The 19510-nt window shown below is 37.5% G+C and overlaps 1 protein-coding gene across 3 annotated transcripts; it reads right to left on the bottom strand.

The window, feature by feature from the left end:
- Positions 1 to 865: 865 nt before the first annotated feature.
- On the bottom strand, positions 866 to 19471 carry ptpn11a (protein tyrosine phosphatase non-receptor type 11a). Of its 3 annotated transcripts, none has more exons than XM_082158661.1 (16): positions 19235 to 19471; positions 16307 to 16429; positions 14300 to 14494; positions 13967 to 14159; positions 12671 to 12790; positions 12215 to 12328; positions 11982 to 12078; positions 11271 to 11359; positions 11047 to 11172; positions 9869 to 10000; positions 9633 to 9787; positions 9442 to 9509; positions 7548 to 7699; positions 7365 to 7477; positions 5131 to 5231; positions 866 to 2898 (listed from the first exon to the last, which is right to left on the bottom strand). In XM_082158661.1, exons 1-15 carry the CDS (start codon positions 19246 to 19248, stop codon positions 5162 to 5164), a joined length of 1761 nt encoding a protein of 586 aa, XP_082014787.1. In that variant the 5' UTR covers positions 19249 to 19471; the 3' UTR covers positions 866 to 2898; positions 5131 to 5161. The 3 variants fall into 3 exon arrangements, with proteins under 3 accessions (XP_082014787.1, XP_082014786.1, XP_082014788.1); XM_082158660.1 differs by having other exon boundaries at positions 11047 to 11205; positions 11280 to 11359; XM_082158662.1 differs by having other exon boundaries at positions 11280 to 11359.
- Between the last annotated feature and the right edge of the window lie 39 nt (positions 19472 to 19510).

Raw genomic sequence — 19510 nt, 5'->3', positions numbered from 1 at the left:
TAAATTTGTACACAACTGTTTTCAACATTGATAATAATCATAAATGTTTCTTGAGCATCAAATCATCATATTAGAGTGATTTCTGAAGGATCATGTGACACTGAAGACTGGAGTAATGATGCTGAAAATTCAGCTTTGATCACAGGAATAAATTACAGTTTAAAATATATTAAAATAGAAAACAGCTGTTTTAAATTGGAATAATATTTCACAATATTACTGTTTTTGTTAGTATTTTTAATCAAATAAATGCAGCCTTGGTGAGCAGAAGATACTTCTTTTAAAAACATTAAAAATCTTACTGACCCCAAACTTTTGAACGGTAGTGTACATTAGTGCTTAATACAAACCTTGTAAAAAAACAACTGGCGGGCCTCCTTTTATTCCCCTTCCAGATGTGCGTTCGTGTAAGGTTGTGATGTCACGTGAAAACTATGAATTTATACGAGAAACATCTCATGTAATTTTTCCCTCTTATGTGCTTATCTATGAGTCTTTACTCTTGGTTATCGTGAGCAGATTCACCTTGAGTCCATGTGGTTTGCCAGTAAAATCCAGATCTGCTGTCATGAGTTTGGTTCACAGCCCTGCAGTGAAACAGCTGCACAATCTCCACAGCGCTCCGCCAGCTGCGCAACATAAAAATAGAGTCCAGCACAACAAAACCTATTAGCTTCAGTCCATCGCATTTGACCATCTTATTACATTAAATGTGAGAATTGTCAGAAAGTGTCCATGCAACATCTACACCGTTACCTGTTAGTCACGCTCATTCAAGTCTCGAAGGAAGACAAAACTATAAACGTAAATATCATATCATCCGTGCATCCAACATTAAATTCATCAACTGCACAGGACTCAACCATGAAGATGTGAGCTTCTTGTTTATTGTTATCAAGGAGTTCATGTTGGTTAATTGCATTGGTAGCCGAACAACACGATCAACCCTATTAGCTTCTGTAAGGCTCACCGTCTGGCACGAGAAGAGATGCTGCTGGGTTAAACATACAGTATATCTTAATGGCAATTACATATGTTTAGTAAGTACATTCTCCTCTACAAGATAATCATGTACAATATACAAGTTTTAAAAAATATAGTTTGCATTGAGTTCCACAACCGTTTCGTTCTCGTCACGATGACAAAAAATTCACATTAGTTGCTTTGGACCGTAATGCTTTCCGTGGAGCGACTTTGTTTGTTTGTTTCAAAAGAAAAGAAAAGAAAAAGATGTTGGTCACTGACACACACACACACACACACACACACATGTGGGTCATCTTTACATCATTGAGACAAAGCGAGAAAAGAAAAAACTGAAGACCGGACTTCAAAAAGCAAACAAACAGCAGAATTTTTGAAGATACAAGCACGCTCACACACTTCAGGACAATAAACACACTACAGGACGGCAGATACACACATGATGGGCTGAGAAAAACCAACTCAAAGAGCACCTACTTTTTGTATTTTAAATGTGTAAGGAATCATCACTCAAGGTGAAGAAAGCGAGAAAGTCAAGGCCAAATAATATGAACGTAACGGAGCACAAGACACCGAAGGCCGTGAACGAAGACATGTCGCTGAGGAAAAGAAGCACTTGCGAAAATGTTAAAATACTGCTGACGTTGAACACAACAAGCAAACGTTAGATGGACGAGAGTTAAGAGTTAGTGAGGCAAGCAAAGATTAAAGTGTTAAAACTAGGAAAAGACGAAAAATTAGAAGAGAAAATGAAGGCAATGTGACCTGGCAAAAAAACAACTCATCCAAAAAGTCAAGTTTGTCCATCATAGAGGGCCCCAAATAACACTTTAAAACCCTTAATTATATCCACAAGCTGGAAATCATCAGGGTTACAAATGTGCAGTCACTTTTAAAACAGTGATTTGGAAATTAAGTTCATACGGTGAATTGACGTAAATAAGCGATTTCTTTTTTTTTTTTTTTTGCCTTTTTTTTTTTAAACAGCAAAATATCATTAAAAAATAATAAGAAGAAACAGGTTTCGCAGCTGCTGGGGTGGCCTGATGCAGCAGAACAACTCAGTAACACAAACAAGCCAGTGACACGGACGTTTTGTCCCACGGAAAAGTCCTCAGAATCAGGATGTCTCTCTCCAGGGGGACAAAAAAGGCAAACCGAGGGTTTTCCGACACATCTGGACTGAAGTTCTCCTGCTGTTCGGAGCAAAAGTCTTAAGGACACTGGGCTTAAAACTGAAGGCAGAGGACATGAACATGGACTAGAATGATTCGGATCCTCCAATCTGAATTGAGCACTAGCACTAGATTAGGTATTGGGCCTTTTTCACTGCATGTAAAAATGAATGAACTGTATTGTGAAGAGGAAGAGCATCCCTTTGCTTTGCTGAGAATGGCTTCTCTTCTGTTCCCAATTACTTTTAGTAAAGGCGTATGTGATGATAGTGTCCTTTTTCTGTTGGAATATCATGCTTAGTGCTTTCCAAAAAGAGTTCTCGCTTTCTTTACAAAAAAAGAGACAGAAAAAAAAATAAAAAATGAATGAGGCAAGACGTTAAGAGATGAACGTAATAGCAAAAGCTTTTCCCACAAGCGCTAAATGTAGCCTGAATTGATTTCAGAAAAGTCCACACCCAAAAAAAAACATGATTTTGCAGGGGCTGTTTTGGGTTTATTCAGTATAAGGCTTCATGATCGTCACAGTGGTTTCTTAGTGTGGGGTTAAAAGGCTACGTAGCTGGAAGGAGAAATTAAATTCACTCCATCCGCATGTCTCTGAGCTCGTGTGGACCGGTCTCTGGAATTTTTTTTTCTTCTTTTTTATTTTATTTCCTTTTTTTTTTTGTCGTCTCTCCGTTTAGTCGTGATCACTTCTCAGGTTTTCAGGAGCGTCTGGCAACAACAAAAGCAGTTCCTGTCAGGGAATACAAAAAGACATCACATTATTTCCCTGTATTGGGCCTCACCAAACACTAAAAGCTTATTCAAAGACAGCACAAGATTAAAAAATAAAATAAAAAAAGCTCTTTGGAAATCGAGATTGCAGAGCTGTTAGTATAGTTGGTCTTTAGCCCTATACGGACGGGAGTAGTTTTTAACATTCGAGTACAGTTCTTTTCACCCAACTACTTTTACTAAAACAAAATCATGGACTTGATTAGAAAAAGCTAAATAGTAGTTAAAAATAAAAAATAAAAAATAAATTAAAAAAAGTCACTCGTGTTGTTCGTGGTCAGAAATTATTACCATAGAAAATACAAAAAAATATGAAAAAAAGTCATCCATTTTTTGGGGGGTAGAATCAACAAATCAGCCACGATGCAGAAAAAAGCACACATTAGTGAAGGGTGACAGACTGAAGTACACACACTCCACCCAATACGCCAAAACTGAGGATGAAATCAGATCAGACACATTGATTTAGCTCTGGTAAAGAATTCCTTTTTTAATTTGTAAGATTTTTTGTTGAATTTTGATGCATGTTACAAAATGTCTTTCTCTTTGTTCAGGTTTGACTGTGGAAAATTAATGGACAAACTGACACTTCAAATCATATTTCAAACAAAAAATATCTAAACCTTGACAAAAAGTAGTCTTTAAAAATGTCTAAATGTACATCCAAATCCACAGCCGGCTTCTGTTGCTCTCCTCGTCTGCAAGTGGCTCTGGATAAAAGCGTCTGCTAAATGATTAAATGTAAATGTACTTTTACTTGATTTCATGTACAAATTCGGATGAGACTATCCTCTCTGTGTTTGTTACTGAGTTGTGAGTGTGTGTTTTCTAGAAGTCAGTGTTACAGAAGGTCATATGCTGTGCTTGTGTCCATCACGTATGATGCATATCTTTTAATGAATTATTTATTGATAACAAATGTATTATACGAACCCCATTTAAAATGCCCCTATTATCCCATTTTCTTTTTGGAGTCTCTCCTACAACAGGTTTACATGCATTCAAGGTCAAAAAACACATTATTTCTCTCATAATATACATTGCAGCATCAGCTCTTTTCTCTCAGTGTCTGAAACGCCTCCTTTCCACGAGCCTCCTCTGCTCTGATTGGTCAGATGGCCCAGGCTGTTGTTATTGGCCTACTCTGCTCTGATTGGTCAGATGCCCAGTCTGTTGTGATTGGTCTACTCTGCTCTGATTGGTCAGACGGCCCAGGCTGTTGTGATTGGTCTACTCTGCTCTGATTGGTCAGATGCCCAGTCTGTTGTGATTGGTCTACTCTGCTCTGATTGGTCAGATGCCCAGTCTGTTGTGATTGGTCTACTCTGCTCTGATTGGTCAGATGCCCAGTCTGTTGTGATTGGTCTACTCTGCTCTGATTGGTCAGACGGCCCAGTCTGTTGTGATTGATCTACTCTGCTCTGATTGGTCAGATGCCCAGTCTGTTGTGATTGGTCTACTCTGCTCTGATTGGTCAGACGGCCCAGTCTGTTGTGATTGGTCTACTCTGCTCTGATTGGTCAGACGGCCCAGTCTGTTGTGATTGGCCTACTCTGCTCTGATTGGTCAGATGCCCAGTCTGTTGTGATTGGTCTACTCTGCTCTGATTGGTCAGACGGCCCAGGCTGTTGTGATTGGCCTACTCTGCTCTGATTGGTCAGACGGCCCAGTCTGTTGTGATTGGCCTACTCTGCTCTGATTGGTCAGACGGCCCAGTCTGTTGTGATTGGTCTACTCTGCTCTGATTGGTCAGATGCCCAGTCTGTTGTGATTGGTCTACTCTGCTCTGATTGGTCAGATGGCCCAGGCTGTTTTGATTAGTCTACCACTTACATGTCGCATGTTGGAAACCAGACGTATATTTGAATTCAAGCTCCAGATCTTCTTCAGCTCTTAATACACAATGATACGAACGGTAACAATGGCGTGGGTTTCGAGGTCCACTCTCCTGCAGAGTTCAGCTCAAACCTTGATCAAACTCACCTGCCAGTAGCTTTCTAGTAACTCTGAAGACCTTGATTAGCTTGTTCAGGTGTGTTTGATTAGGGTTGGAGCAAAACTCGATGGATAAAAGTGGATCTTACAGGCCAGAGCTGAGAACCCCTTACTCTAAACTATGAAAAACAAATGTAAATGTTTGAAATACCTGAACATACTGAGACGTGTTGTGGTGAAGAATGAGCCGTCATACCTGTTATTCGGACAGTGCTGGAGTCGGAGTCTCATCTGTGACTCTTCTGCTGTTGCATCAGACCCACATTCTCATAGACTCGAGAGCTGTCGTCCCTCAAACTGTACATATAAACATAAATAATTGATATTATACATAATATTATACATGATATACATAAACATATAAACATCAGATACCTCAATACATCTTTCCCAAGCATAATGGGGCAATTTTACAGCTTACAGTTGGCATGAAATAATGCTGACACTATGTATTGTCTAACTGCATGTTGCTAGTCTTATTATAAACAATTAATTTGTAAATGTTTATTTTTTTAGATTTGATTTCATAATCATTTGACCATTTTTCATGCACAGGTCAATTTTGAGATTTTGGGCTATTTTGCTCCCATTTCCAGATTTCTGTTCTGGAAATTTAGATAAGGTATAATCTGCGTATTTAAGGATAACATTTCGGAAAACTTGTAATACACAACATTTATATTAATGTACCCCGATTAAGCAACTGGGGAAATATGGTCATATATCTTAGTTAATTTTTAACAATTTTTTTTTTTTTTTTTTTTTTTTTATTACCTGTGGTGTCTTGCCTTAATCACAACGTAATAACTTGTTCTTCCTGTGATATACCCATGTGACGATTATGTGCTACGCTCACTTTCCACGATCCAATCAAAAACGGATGAAGTCACTTCTTATTTGATATCAGTTTCACACAGAAATAGGTCACAATATAAACTCAGCAAAAAAAAGAAAATAAATAATTGCCTGTAATGTAAGATGCCTATGACAGTGCCACAGGGAAACACGAAGGACAGCTGATCCTCCTTCAGTGCCTAACCATTTGTAACCATATGTCCCCCTAGATGTGTTTAAGAGCTTGTAAATGCCTTGGTGGAAGAGTGGAGTAACATCTCACAGCAAGAGCTGGCAAATCTGGCTCAGTCCATGAAGATGAGATGCACTACAGTAATAATGTCTGCTACTTTTGATATTGAGCCCCACTCTGTTCAGGGACTCATTACTCCATTTCTGTTCGTCAACTGTCTGTGAAATTTGTTCCGTTTACGTCTCAGTTGTTGAATCTTTTTATGTTCAAACAAATATTTACACATAAGAAATTGGATGGGAAAAAAATTATTTTAAAGAAGGATAATGTTTCTTTTTCTTCTTTTTTGCTGAGTATTTAGTAAAGTCAACTGCAACTTCAGTTTGATGTCGAATTTAAAAACTGTTAAAGTTTTATTTTCTGCAGCTTAAAATGAGAAAACCACAGGAAATCAAAATATATCTAATATGTAGTATAACAGTATAATATCCTACTACTACGCAATTCCTACTACTACTACTGAGCAATTCCTACTACTACTACTGAGCAATTCCTACTACTACTACTACTACTACTACTACTACTGAGCAATTCCTACTACTACTACTACTACTACTACTGAGCAATTCCTACTACTACTACTACTACTACTGAGCTATTCCTACTACTACTACTACTACTGAGCAATTCCTACTACTACTACTGAGCAATTCCTACTACTACTACTGAGCAATTCCTACTACTACTACTACTACTACTACTACTACTACTGAGCAATTCCTACTACTACTACTACTACTACTACTACTGAGCTATTCCTACTACTACTACTACTGAGCTATTCCTACTACTACTACTACTACTACTACTACTACTACTAATACTACTACTACTACTACTACTGAGCAATTCCTACTACTACTACTACTACTACTACTGAGCAATTCCTACTACTACTACTACTACTACTACTACTACTACTACTACTACTACTGAGCAACTACTACTACTGAGCAATTCCTACTACTACTACTACTACTACTACTACTACTACTACTACTACTGAGCAATTCCTACTACTACTACTACTACTACTACTACTACTGAGTAATTCCTACTACTGAGCAATTCCTACTACTACTACTACTACTACTACTACTACTACTACTACTACTACTGAGCAATTCCTACTACTACTACTACTACTACTACTGAGCAATTCTTCCAAATCAGAATTTAGAGTTGGAACTTTCACTTATATTTTTCAAACAAAACATAAAAAGAAAGGAAATTCTAACATGTCCTATTGCTTCATTTGTCATTTTCTCTGAAGTGGTAAACATACTGATCTATAAAACTGTCTATATCGTGAGGTTTTGTGTGAAATGCATGTGTGTTCTCACTCGGCACAGGTTGGCGTCGGTGTGCACGGTGGCAGAGGGCTCTGATCTCCTCCAGTCAGGTCAGAGAGAGAATATTTGATGTTGGTGTACTCACGTCCTTTAATTTTACTTTTCTGAAAGAGACAAAAGAATCAGGCTATTTTGAACACCACTAATCCAGCTCAATATCTGTGATGTACACACCTGCTCCTCCTCTATGCGGCGCTGTAGAGTCTCAATATAATGCTGGACGGCCATGTATATGAACCGATACTGGGCCTCTGTCTGTACCATTCCTGAACGCTGAGATCGCACCAACTGGATAGTCTTGGGCACGTCAATATCACAGTCCACTCCTGCACAACACACTTCTGGTTAGAGCTAACTTTAAAAAGGTACAACCTTTCCAATTTAGGTTGTAGGGCCTTATAATTAACATACAGAGAATCAATAGTAGTGGTCGACCGTTACGCACAGAGAACACATTTTTTTATGCAGTCTTCAAGTGCACGCTTCAGAAGATCCCACAGCTGGAAGCTTGCAACGTTTGCGAAATTAAATATTTATTGGACATTCAAAGATTGGTTTAAATGATTAAAAAGCATATTTGCTGAATGCTGATGGTATCTGAGGAAGTATTATAGAGTTTGCCTTTCTATTACTAATAATAGAAAAGCAAATACTGAAATACTTTGTATACACCTTTACTTTGTTATATACCGTTGATCTGTCTAATAAGAAATGTAATAAATTAAGTAAAAGGAGAATGTCAAAATATAAGCCCCACTTCAAACACATTGGACAAACATATTCATAGAGCCGTGTGTACTAAATGAGGCGAGGGTGTAGAGTTACATTTAAGTTTTTTAAAGGATTATTTTTTAAATATGTCTTTTTGGAGTTTTAAGGGATACAATTATTGACAACAGGGGGACTTAAAAAAAATGGCAAATATCGGCCAATATATATATTTATATATTTCTTTAAATATTTCTTTCTTTATATTTATTTATTTATTTATTTATTTATATAATTATTTATTTGTATCTTTCTTTCTTTCATATATATATGAAATTTATGAATATATGAAATATTAGTACAGGCCAAAAGTTTGGAAACATTACTATTTTTAATGTTTTTGAAAGAAGTTTCTTCTGCTCATCAAGCCTGCATTTATTTGATCACAAATACATTTTTTTTTTTTTTTTTATATTGTGATATATTACTACAATTTAAAATAATTGGTTTTAAATTTATTATACTTTAAATTATCATTTATTTCTGTGATGCAAAGCTGAATTTTCAGGATCATTACTCCAGTCTTCAGTGTCACATGTGACATCCAGTCTATCACATGATCCTTTAGAAATCATTCTAATATTCTGATTTATTATGAGTGTTGGACACAGTTCTGCTGCCTAATATATTTGATGAATAAAAGGTTAAAAAGAACTGCATTTATTCAAAATAAAAAAATATTTTCTAATAATAAAAATCTTCTTTACTATCACTTTTTATCAATTTAACACATCCTTGCTGAATAAAAGTATTGATTTATTTCAAAAAAAGAAAGAAAAAAAATTACTGACCCCAAATGACTGACCAGTCGTGTATATTGCTGTTACAAAAGATTTCTATTTTTAAAACATTTGCTTTTTTTTTTTACTTTTTATTCATCAAAGTATCCTAAAAAAGTATCACAGGTTATGAAAAAATATTAAGCAGCAGAACTGTTTCCAACTTTGATAATGAATCATCATATTAGAATGATTTCTAAAGGATCATGTGATAGACTGGAGCAATGATCCTGAAAATTCAGCTTTGCATCACAGAAATAAATGATCATTTAAAGTATAATAAATTGAAAACCAATTATTTTAAATTGTAATAATATATCACAATATTACATTTTTTTTCTGTATTTTTGATCAAATAAATGCAGGCTTGATGAGCAGAAGAAACTTCTTTCAAAAACATTAAAAATAGTAATGTTTCCAAACTTTTGGCCTGTACTGTATATGTATATATATATAGGCCGTGGCGATATAACGGTCAACCACTTATTAACAGATGATCAATCTAGATGTAAGGACTTTACCCTTTTCTCTGATGATGTCTATTAAAATATCAATAACGATAAACGTTCCTGTTCGTCCAATCCCAGCACTGTAGGAGAAACAGAAATGTTTATAACCAACAAACAGACTTGCTTGATGAAGAAAATATCTGGACTGACATTTGTAACTTAAAGCCTTAAATATTTTTGATTGAATGAGGTGTTGTCATAACCTGCAGTGCACCACGATGGGTCCAGCCCCGTTTATGCCCTCCTGCTTCATTTTGACCTCTTCCAGAAAGTCCAGCACGCCGCCAGGGTCTCCGGGCACGCCGTGGTCTGGCCATGCACGGAAATGGTACTGCCACACTGTACGCTCAGTGTTACCCTACCATATCAGACAGAACGCAGGTGTAAGAGACAAACTCTTATGTTTATGGGTAATTTAACCACCTCAGTTTAACTTTACCTGTCCAACTTTTGACAGCTTCAGCTCTCGCAGGATGTAATCATGTGCTGAGGTTTCCTTAACGTTACGCACACGCATGGCTCCGTACTCCTTCAACGCGGACACGTCAGGCCAATACTTCACACACTTACTCTGTGAAGGAAAACACAAAGCATCTCAGAACAATTCAGCTTTGGCTGAACATTTAATAAGAAATAAAACCGAAATTGTAAAATGGTTTATCAAATTGCTAAGGCTGAAATTTTCCAAAAGATAATTGTTTATTAAGGGCCAATTTGACTAAACAGGGCAAATTAGTGTGAGTTAAATTCCACACAAAAAAAACGCAGATGGGAGTGGAAAGTTCAGCATGTGATCTACTGATGACATGCACATTAAAGAACACAGACACAGCCGAATCACTTTCATAATGACCAACGCAATCTTCCAGGAGCAGCACAAATGAGCAGATGGTTTAAGACATGCTTTTTGGGCGTTAAATAATGGCGCAAAAAATACCAGTTAATTTGACGAGCGCAAACCTTAGTAAATCACCTTACGTGGTTCATTTAAATTCTCTCCTCCCATAAATTTTGCGTCTGAAAGGGAAACTCCTATAATTTCATATGCAATAATGTCAGCTGCAAAAATAACCCTGTCCACTCCTTCTCACTGCGTGTCTTTAGTGAATCCTGACAAAAAGAGGGTTTGCGCTGGGACAAGCTGTTAGTAAATCTGGCCCTAAATCTGTAATAGTACCATTACAATAGTAATATTTTCTTTTATGATTTGCTAATATTTTTATTTAGTAATAATAATAGTAAAAATATACATTATCATCATTATTTTGATATTTAATGAAATTGTGCAGCCCTACAAACAGGAACAGTAAACCTGGAGCTCTTTTAAAAATGTATTGTAAGTCGCAATAGCAATTTTTTATCAAAAATAATATATATATATATATATATATATATATATATATATATATATATATATATATATATATATATATATATATAACCCCCCCCCCCCAAATTATGCAAACCCAATTTCAGCAACTAACTTCAACTTTCGAAAGTGTACATGTATTTAAATGCTGTTCACATATGTAAATATTTATTTTAGCAAGCCAAAAATCCATTCATGAGCCACAATGAAAATGTACTGATGGGTAAATCCCTTGGGAAACAGCTCACCTTTCCCCGTTCCACTTCCTTCGTGGTCATGACGATGACTCGAGAGTTCTCCTGAAACACCATCCTCCAGAAGTCACTGATGGTGTTTTGCAGGCAGCCCTGCGTGGCGATGTAGCTCCTCTTCAACTTTGAATTGTTTGATTTAGTCTCATTATCAGGCTGGCAAACCACAAAAACCATTGATACACAAAATATTTAATAATTCTGACAAGATTTGAAGGCACCTTTATTACCATGATGATGTTGGCGTTGATGTAATCAGAGCCTGGTTCATTTGCATCACCATCGGTCAGCACGACTCGCGTGTGGTCGACTGTGGAAGAGGCACAGAGATAAGAATATTAAAGGGGTCATGAACTAGCTTTTTTTTTTTATTATTATATTGTTGTCTGAGGTCAACTTATGACATTTGCTTGGTTTTTACATTCAAAAACATCAAAATGAATAAGTAATAGACTATTTTCTACCCTGGTTTTGAGCCTAGCTCCTGAAACGCTCGGTTTTTATGGGCGTGCCGCATTGAAGACTTGGAAGTAAACGCCCACTGCTATGATTGGATAACAGTTTTGCATATTATAATGAGTTTTATGTAATGCGCGAATCGGTGGGCGGGGCTAAACCGGCAGTGTTGAAGTAGGCGTTGATCTTCTTCTGCGGAGGCGGGGTTTGATACCATTTGACCTCATAGATCCCCACTTTGAAAACCTGTGGTTCGCTGTGCCTGGTGTCAATAAAAGCTTTTATTGGACTAACAAGGAAGTTTTCAGTTCTGAAACTTACAGGATATTCTAATAGTTTGATGACCTCTTATATGTCAAAAGCTCAAGGAAAATTAGATTTCTCAGTTCATCACCCCTTTAATATTACTGGCCCATCAGCACATGGCATTCTGAGAGTTTTCTGGGATTTGCATGATGATGATGATGTTCACTTACAGGGAAGAATGTTCTTATATCTGTTCTTGTTTTTGTTTTCTGCCCGTTGACCCTCCTTGCGACTGTAGAGTAGTTTACACTCCTGCTGCTGAAGCGTCTGTGGACACAGAATTGAAAATGATTCCCAGAACTCGACCCTTTATAATAAAGGTGTGGGAAACTGTACATTGATTTATCAGTGTATCAGATCATTGGTTAATCTGACACTATACTGGGTGCTGATTGGCTCTCACCTCAAACTCTTCCCAGAATCCCTGCTTGACCTTATCCGTGGCCTCTGCCAGCTTGCTGAGCTCTCGTACCCGGCTCTCGATCTCTGCTGCATTGATGCGGGTCGTGTTCAGAGGCTGCAAGAAACACAACACTGATTTACTTGTATTATTTGGCTGGTATTAGGAATGTTAAATGTACATTTACACAATTGTTCAAAAGTTTGGGGTTGGTAATTTTTGTAAGAATCTTTTGTAGCATTATTACTGTCTTTGCTCTCACTTTTGATCAATTTAATTCGTCCTCTCTGAATAAGTGTTAATTTCTATTAAAAACAAAATCTTGCTGACCCCGAACGTTTGAACCTTAGTGTGTTCATTTAGCAGACTCCTTTGTCTAAAGTGATTTACAAATAAGGAACATCACAAGCAATTTGACAGTTCTCAATGGATCTTTCCTAAAAACGGTCAATCAAACACCTGTTTGAGCTGCAGGACTGTCCCCAGTGTTTCCACCATAGGGTTTTTCTTGTAGTGCTCCACCAGGTCTGTGAGGGAGTCGAATTTCTCCCCACCGCCAACATCATACTTCAGATCATGCTGACAAAAGGATAATAGAAATAATAGCTCACTTACATTACACAACACAGGTAAATATCCTTTTAATGACAGCGTTTTGGAACTAAATAAAGTGTTAAGATTAAATAAAGCGTGTAATTTCTGCACTGCTAGTTGCGCCAAAAAATTTACTATTCAAACATATTTCCAATTTAGACCAACAATTACAACATTAAAGGGTTCGTTCACCCAAAAATGAAAATTCTGTCAGTAATTACTCTCCCTCATGTTGTTCCCCGTAAGACTTTCGTTCATCTTCAGAACACAAATTAAGATATTTTTTATTAAATCTTAGAGCTGTCTCACTTCTATGTTAGACTTCTATGTTATTGAAACTTGCCATCCTAGAAAAGTTAGTAAAGACATCGTTAAAATAGTCCAAGTGACTACAGTGGCTCAACCTTAAGTTTATCAAGCGCCGAGAATACTTTTTGTGCGCAAGAAAAACAAAAATAACGACTTTATTCAACTCTTCATTTTCTTCTGTGTTTCTCTGAGTGAGTTCACGTAGTGTAACTGCGCAGCGCTTCTGGGTTGTACGTCACATGCATCACACACATGACCAGCGTCGGCCAATAGTGAGCCTATGTTCCGACGTGCAACTCAGAACGTCACACTGTTACACTACGTGAACTCACTCAGAGACACACACAGAAGAAAATCAATAGTTGAATAAAGTAGTTATTTTTGTTTGTTTTTGCGCACAAAAAGTATTTTCATCACTTGATAAACTTAAGGTTGAGCCACTGTAGTCACTTGGACTATTTTAACGATGTCTTTACTAACTTTCTGGGCCGGCAAGTTTCAATAACCTAGAAGTCTATGGAGGAGTGAGACAGCTCTCAGATTTAATCAAAAATATCTTAATTTGTGTTCTGAAGATGAACGAAAGTCTTACGGGGAACAACATGAGGGAGAGTAATTACTGACAGAATTTTCATTTTTGGGTGAACTAACCCTTTAATGCATACTAAATACAATAACACATTTCAGCCTAAATATATGTTTTTATCAGCAAAAAATATTTGTTTAAATCTACACTATTTGAGCTCACTAATCGACTAGTTGGATGTTGAACAACTAGTTGATCATTCTAATCCATCTCAGATTTTTTTTTAAAAACACAGTTCACCTGCAAGTCATGCATCTGAAGTTTACCTGGCAGCGTATCATGACGTGGGTGACTTTGGGTTTGCCGTCGCTGGTGTCCGTCTTGTCGTCTCCGGTCCGTACGGAGAGCACAAAATCTCCCGGATGACTCTGACTTTCTCTCACCAGGAAACTTCCGTTCTTGCCCTTCTCTGTCAACAACTTCTCTGCCTCACGACCAGATAGATGACCATGAAACCACCTTGCAAAAAAAGCAACAAGATAACCTCAGAGGAGGGTATTCAGGTTCAGACGCCAATAAAAAAAAAGCCTATAAAATACAACTATCGGCCCACGTTGTCATGGAAGGACAGACAGATGATGAGCTATGCATGTGCTCACCTCTCAGAAGTGGGATCGGCACAGTTGAGCGGGTATTTCAGCTCAATGACGTCTCCGTTTTTCTCTTTCAGCTGTCCGTGATGTTCCATGTAATACTGCACCAGCTCAGCCAGGGTGGCAAACTTCTCTCCACCGTACAGGTCATAATAGTCTCCCGTGTTTTGGATCTTAATGTGGGTGACGGCGCCATTTCGCCTAGTGAAGAGAAGAGCTTCAATTCAGTTTATGCTAATACACTGTGCAAAATGTTTTGTAATTTTAACAGAAAGATGCTACAGTTAGAGCTGCACCATTCTGGTTAAATCGACAATCACGATTTTTTGTTTGTGTTTCAAACAGAGATCATGATTCTCTCACGAACAGACAACTAAACAAAATACTAAACGTTAAATGCTGCAGTCTATTTAAAATGTTTAATCATCTGAATTCATTATTTAATTAAATGACTCACTCATAAATACTTCAAAAATGCTGATTCATCCAGTAATGAAACAAGTGAAAGCATCTCTTGAATGAATGATTCAATGACAAATATATTTTTACCGGTCACTTGTCGCCACCTACTGGCGTAACGACGTAACTGATACAATCGTTATTTGAAGCGTCTTTCAAAAGGTAATTTGCTCTATTTTTCAGACATCAGTGTTTATATCTGAACTATAAACTTTTATCCCAGTTCTTCTGTGATCATATAAATATTTGTAACACAGAAATAACAAAACTGTGTGGTTGCAAAGACTGTTTCATACCTAAACTGTACATGCTAACTGCTCTCTGTATCATCGGCATGTCTGAATGCCCCGTTGTGATTTCGTCAAAGGTTTAATAGACGCAGCTGAATCGTTGTCATTTAGGAATGAGATCGAGTGGGTGTTTGAATCAAGATCGCAACCTTTTAACGATTAATTGTGCAGCTCTAGCTACATTAAAAACCTGTTAATTGATTAACTGTAAGTTACCTTGCCATATGGTGAATAAGTGTATATGGTTTAACAATGCAATTTTATTAAAAAACACTGTCAAATGTAAGTTTCCTTTAAAGTATAAAGCATGATTAGCACATGAAATAAGTGGTAAAAGCAGATTTTAGAAGTTCAATATTGACATATATCACTTAAAGGGATGGTTCGGAGTAAAATCAACCTAGGGTCCTTTGCACCATGACCTCGAGCCAAACATCGAGCCAAACACAAAAGCAGAAGCCTTTTTTCCCTTGGTTGAACATTATTAAAGTTAGAGCTTATTTAGAGATATCAGCCGGATGGTTTAGTGCAGGCGCTAATGGATCCAAGGTTGTATCTGGTAAATTACTCCACTAATAATGCCCAGAATGGCACCAAACCTCTACAGTAGTACAAATAGGTTCTGTACTCATAAAACAAGGCATTGGAAAGTTTGTAAGTACATCAGGAGTTTATTTAAATAACACTTGCCTGACGGCTAATGCTAGCGCTAACCCGGACGTCGACGTCACTTCAGGGGTTTGGGAAAAGCACGTAAAAGTCCTGGCAGAAAGCGATGCATAAGGATGTAGTGTAACGACGCCCAGTTCCAGGAATGCACTAATATTTTGTTGGTAGTACCAGTTTGCAACAATTATTAGTTAACACTAAGTTTTCAACACTTCGGAAAAAATAATAATTTGTCGTTACACTTACTCTAACTTTATAATAATGTTCAACCAAGGAATAAAAAGGCTTCTGGGGGGGGTGTTTGGCTCGAGGTCATGGTGCAAAGGACCCTAGGTTGATTTTACTCTGAACCATCCCTTTAATGAAATACAGTGTACAGGCAACAATATGCCATCCTGCAGGGATACCGGTATGGTCAGTATTTTTTATGGTGATTTCCTGACAAGCACAGCTGCGGTTTTTAACTTTAAATTTACATTTTATACCTTTTATAAATTGCAGGATATTTTTAACAGTGTAGTCAAGTGCATAATATATTTTCCAATTAGCACTTGTTATTCCCAGCCTAAATGCTGGTTTGTGCGTCACTTCTCACCTGACGGAAAGCGTAAAGTCTCCAGGGTTGCTTTTGCTGGGACGGGCCAAGAAACTGCCGTCCACGCCACGAGTGAGTAGAAGGTTCTCCGCCTCCACTCCAGTGATGTTGGGGTGGAACCACCTAACGACAGAAACACAACACAGTCCGTCACGACATGAAAGTGTGATTTTGGCCGATTACTACTAGAAAGTAGAAAGAAGAAAGTTGATTCGCGTGTGCATGTATAAATATTAGCTGTATCATCTACAATACATTTTTTTTTTTTATTATGTGCGAGGCTGTAAGCTGACACTATAGTATGTCACTCACTTTCCAAAAAACAAACATAAACACTACTATTATAATGCAGTTATAAATGAATGCCCTTAAAATTCCAAATATAGGGGCAATGCCCTTGCATGAGCTTTTGTCTTATATAATATGGTAGCCTATAGAGCTGGTAAGTCCCGCCCCTTCCGCTAACCCCACTGGACCTCTAGGTTGAAAAATCGTCAATGCAAGTGAATGTGAGAAAATAATTATTTTCTGGTCCCGTTTGAATTGTGCCATGAATGTGAACATATGTTGTCTGTGAATTTTTTATATAATTTTTCGTGTGAAGAATGCTACAATTTAGCAGGAAGAAGTTTGATACGGTTAGACTTTGTGTGAGAGCACTTTGTGGACTACAACTCTAGTTTTTACATCAGACGGGAATCTGAAGAAAGAACAGCCCATTTGGTTTGAATGGTGACATTTGGGTACAAAACACACAGGCATCTCGATCTGTCTCCATAGATGATCGCAGCATTAGCACCGTGATTTGACAAGTGGAGGTAAAATGTGTTATGGGGTGACGTCACATAGGCGACATGTAGTCTTTCTCGTTATGTCTTTTCCACAACTGCTAGCCAAAGAATCATACAATATACTGTCAAACTCGTAACATGAAAAATTATATAAAAAATTCACAGACAACATATGTTCACATTCATGGCACATTCAAACGGGACCAGAAAATAATTATTTTCTCACATTACACTTGCATTGACGATTTTTCAACTTAGAGGTCCAGTGGGGTTTTACGGATGGGCGGGACTTACCAGCTCTATAGTTAAGCACACAAACAAGAGTGCTGTTTTTTCCAATTTTATACAGATCAATAAACAATAAGTTAATATTGAATTAATGATTGAATTATTTAATTAACATTTGTCACTCGAGGGAGACTCGAACTCATGTCGTACGCGTCAAAAGCTAAATCTGCTGTTCTTGCTACATGCCACTCTCCCACTTTACCAGATCAAGTTCTTTTATAATTTTGTCTGACCAAACCAGATAGTGGTAGGAAGATTTTAATATGAATAGTTTTTTTTTCCTCCATAATAATCGCACTAAATTAGGCGGTTAAATAGACAGCTCTAATATTTACACATGCACACGTGAAACGACATTCTTCTGATGCATTCTGCTGTACTTTCTGCATGTCTTGATTGACAGATGTCTCGTCCAATCAGCGGTCAGTATACCATTTGCCACATATACCTACCTTTTCCGTTTTGTCTGACTTGTCGTTGTGTTTTCTGATTTGTTCATTTGTTTTTAGTCTTTCCATTGCGTTTATAACTTTGTTGTTTTGTTTTCGGAATTGTGGTTTGTTTTGCACTTCTCAGCCACTGTAATTACCACTTCTGACAACAAGCGGTTACTGTTGCTCAGGAAACATGAAAGTACCAGCACAAATGCCAGTGTATGAAATGTCACATGAAAAAGATAATTCACGATCAGAATCCAGTCCACAGATGCACAAAGAAGCGTGCAGCTCAACCATAAAACCATTTCAACATTAAATATTCAGAATATCGGATCAGAATAGTGAAATATATTCTGCAGGATCTTTTGCCGTCTTCTCACTTCAAACTATATAAACTTTGCCTGCGTCCCAATGTGCATACTATCCATCCTAAAGAGTATGTGACATTAGTAATTGTCAATACTATTTAGGGCAGATAGGGTGGATAGTATGCATATTGGGACGCAGGGATGGCCAAATACATTGTTGAAATGTGTGCTTGCACTACGTTTTGCAATATGTAAAACTTGCTTTCATTTTTTGTTCCTAATACAAGTTTCAGATTTGCCTTGACTGCACTAATAAGGTCACAAGTGCAGATGTACTCACTTTTGCTTATAGGCTGAATTAGGCAGGCATCTATTACGTTATTTTGGTCAAACTTTAGATTAGGGTCCAATTCTCACTGTTAACTGCAACTTTTGCCTAAAAAAACTCATAATTACTGCTTATTAATAGTTAGTAAAGTAGTTATTATAAGTGCTTTATAAGTACTAATAAACATCCAATATCCTAGTAATATGCATGATAAAAAAAACAACTAGTTGATAGTGAGAATTGGACCCTAAACTAAAGTGTTACCGTTTTCTCTCTCTCTCTCTATCTATCTATGATATCACATGAAAACAATATTAATACAAGCAGGGCAAATACATTAACTACAATAAGCAAAATAAAGGCAAATTACGTTGTTCACATCACACTACTGTCAAGCCATCCTTCAAAACACAGTGTCACGTGACGTCCCTGTCGGTCATCCCTGTCTGTGGACAAATCTACACTATGACCTGTCAATCATCATCGACAGATATGAAATATGATCATTGAGCAAACTTTTATCGTCCTAAAATCAGTTAATTCAATGTAATTCCTCACTAGAGTGACTCTTTCACACTCAAAACATGTCCAGTCTCGCCCTGTTGGGTTTAAATCATTAAACTGTCTGACATTTAAACGCGTTCCTTTCGCACTTCAGACATTTGAAACTCTTTAAACAAACATTAATTAGATTTATCGTAAAGATAAGATGCCCGACAGTGACGAGAAAGGCAAAATAAACGAGATTGTTAGGTTTGTTTTTGCTTGTTTCTCACCTTCGGGATGTCATCTCTCCCTCACTCTGTTTACTGTATTTTCACTCAGTTTCCGGGTAAAAACTCAGCTTAAATCGACAGTCCCGTGTTCAGCGCCTCATACGGCAGCAGGTCCCGCTCGGTTTGGGTTCGGACAGACGGACATGAGTGAATAAAATGCCGAGAAAGAGGGACCAGGAGCGCTAGGCCGCGGCGGCGGAGAGAGTTTTCTGGAGTCGATTGGAAAAACGTCACCAAAGCTGCGACACACACACAGCGCGCGACGCGCCGCCCTGA

Source organism: Leuciscus leuciscus (assembly GCF_965113295.1).
Source record: "Leuciscus leuciscus genome assembly, chromosome: 24".
NCBI lineage: Eukaryota > Metazoa > Chordata > Actinopteri > Cypriniformes > Leuciscidae > Leuciscus > Leuciscus leuciscus.
This window is presented reverse-complemented; position numbering and strand designations above follow the sequence as displayed.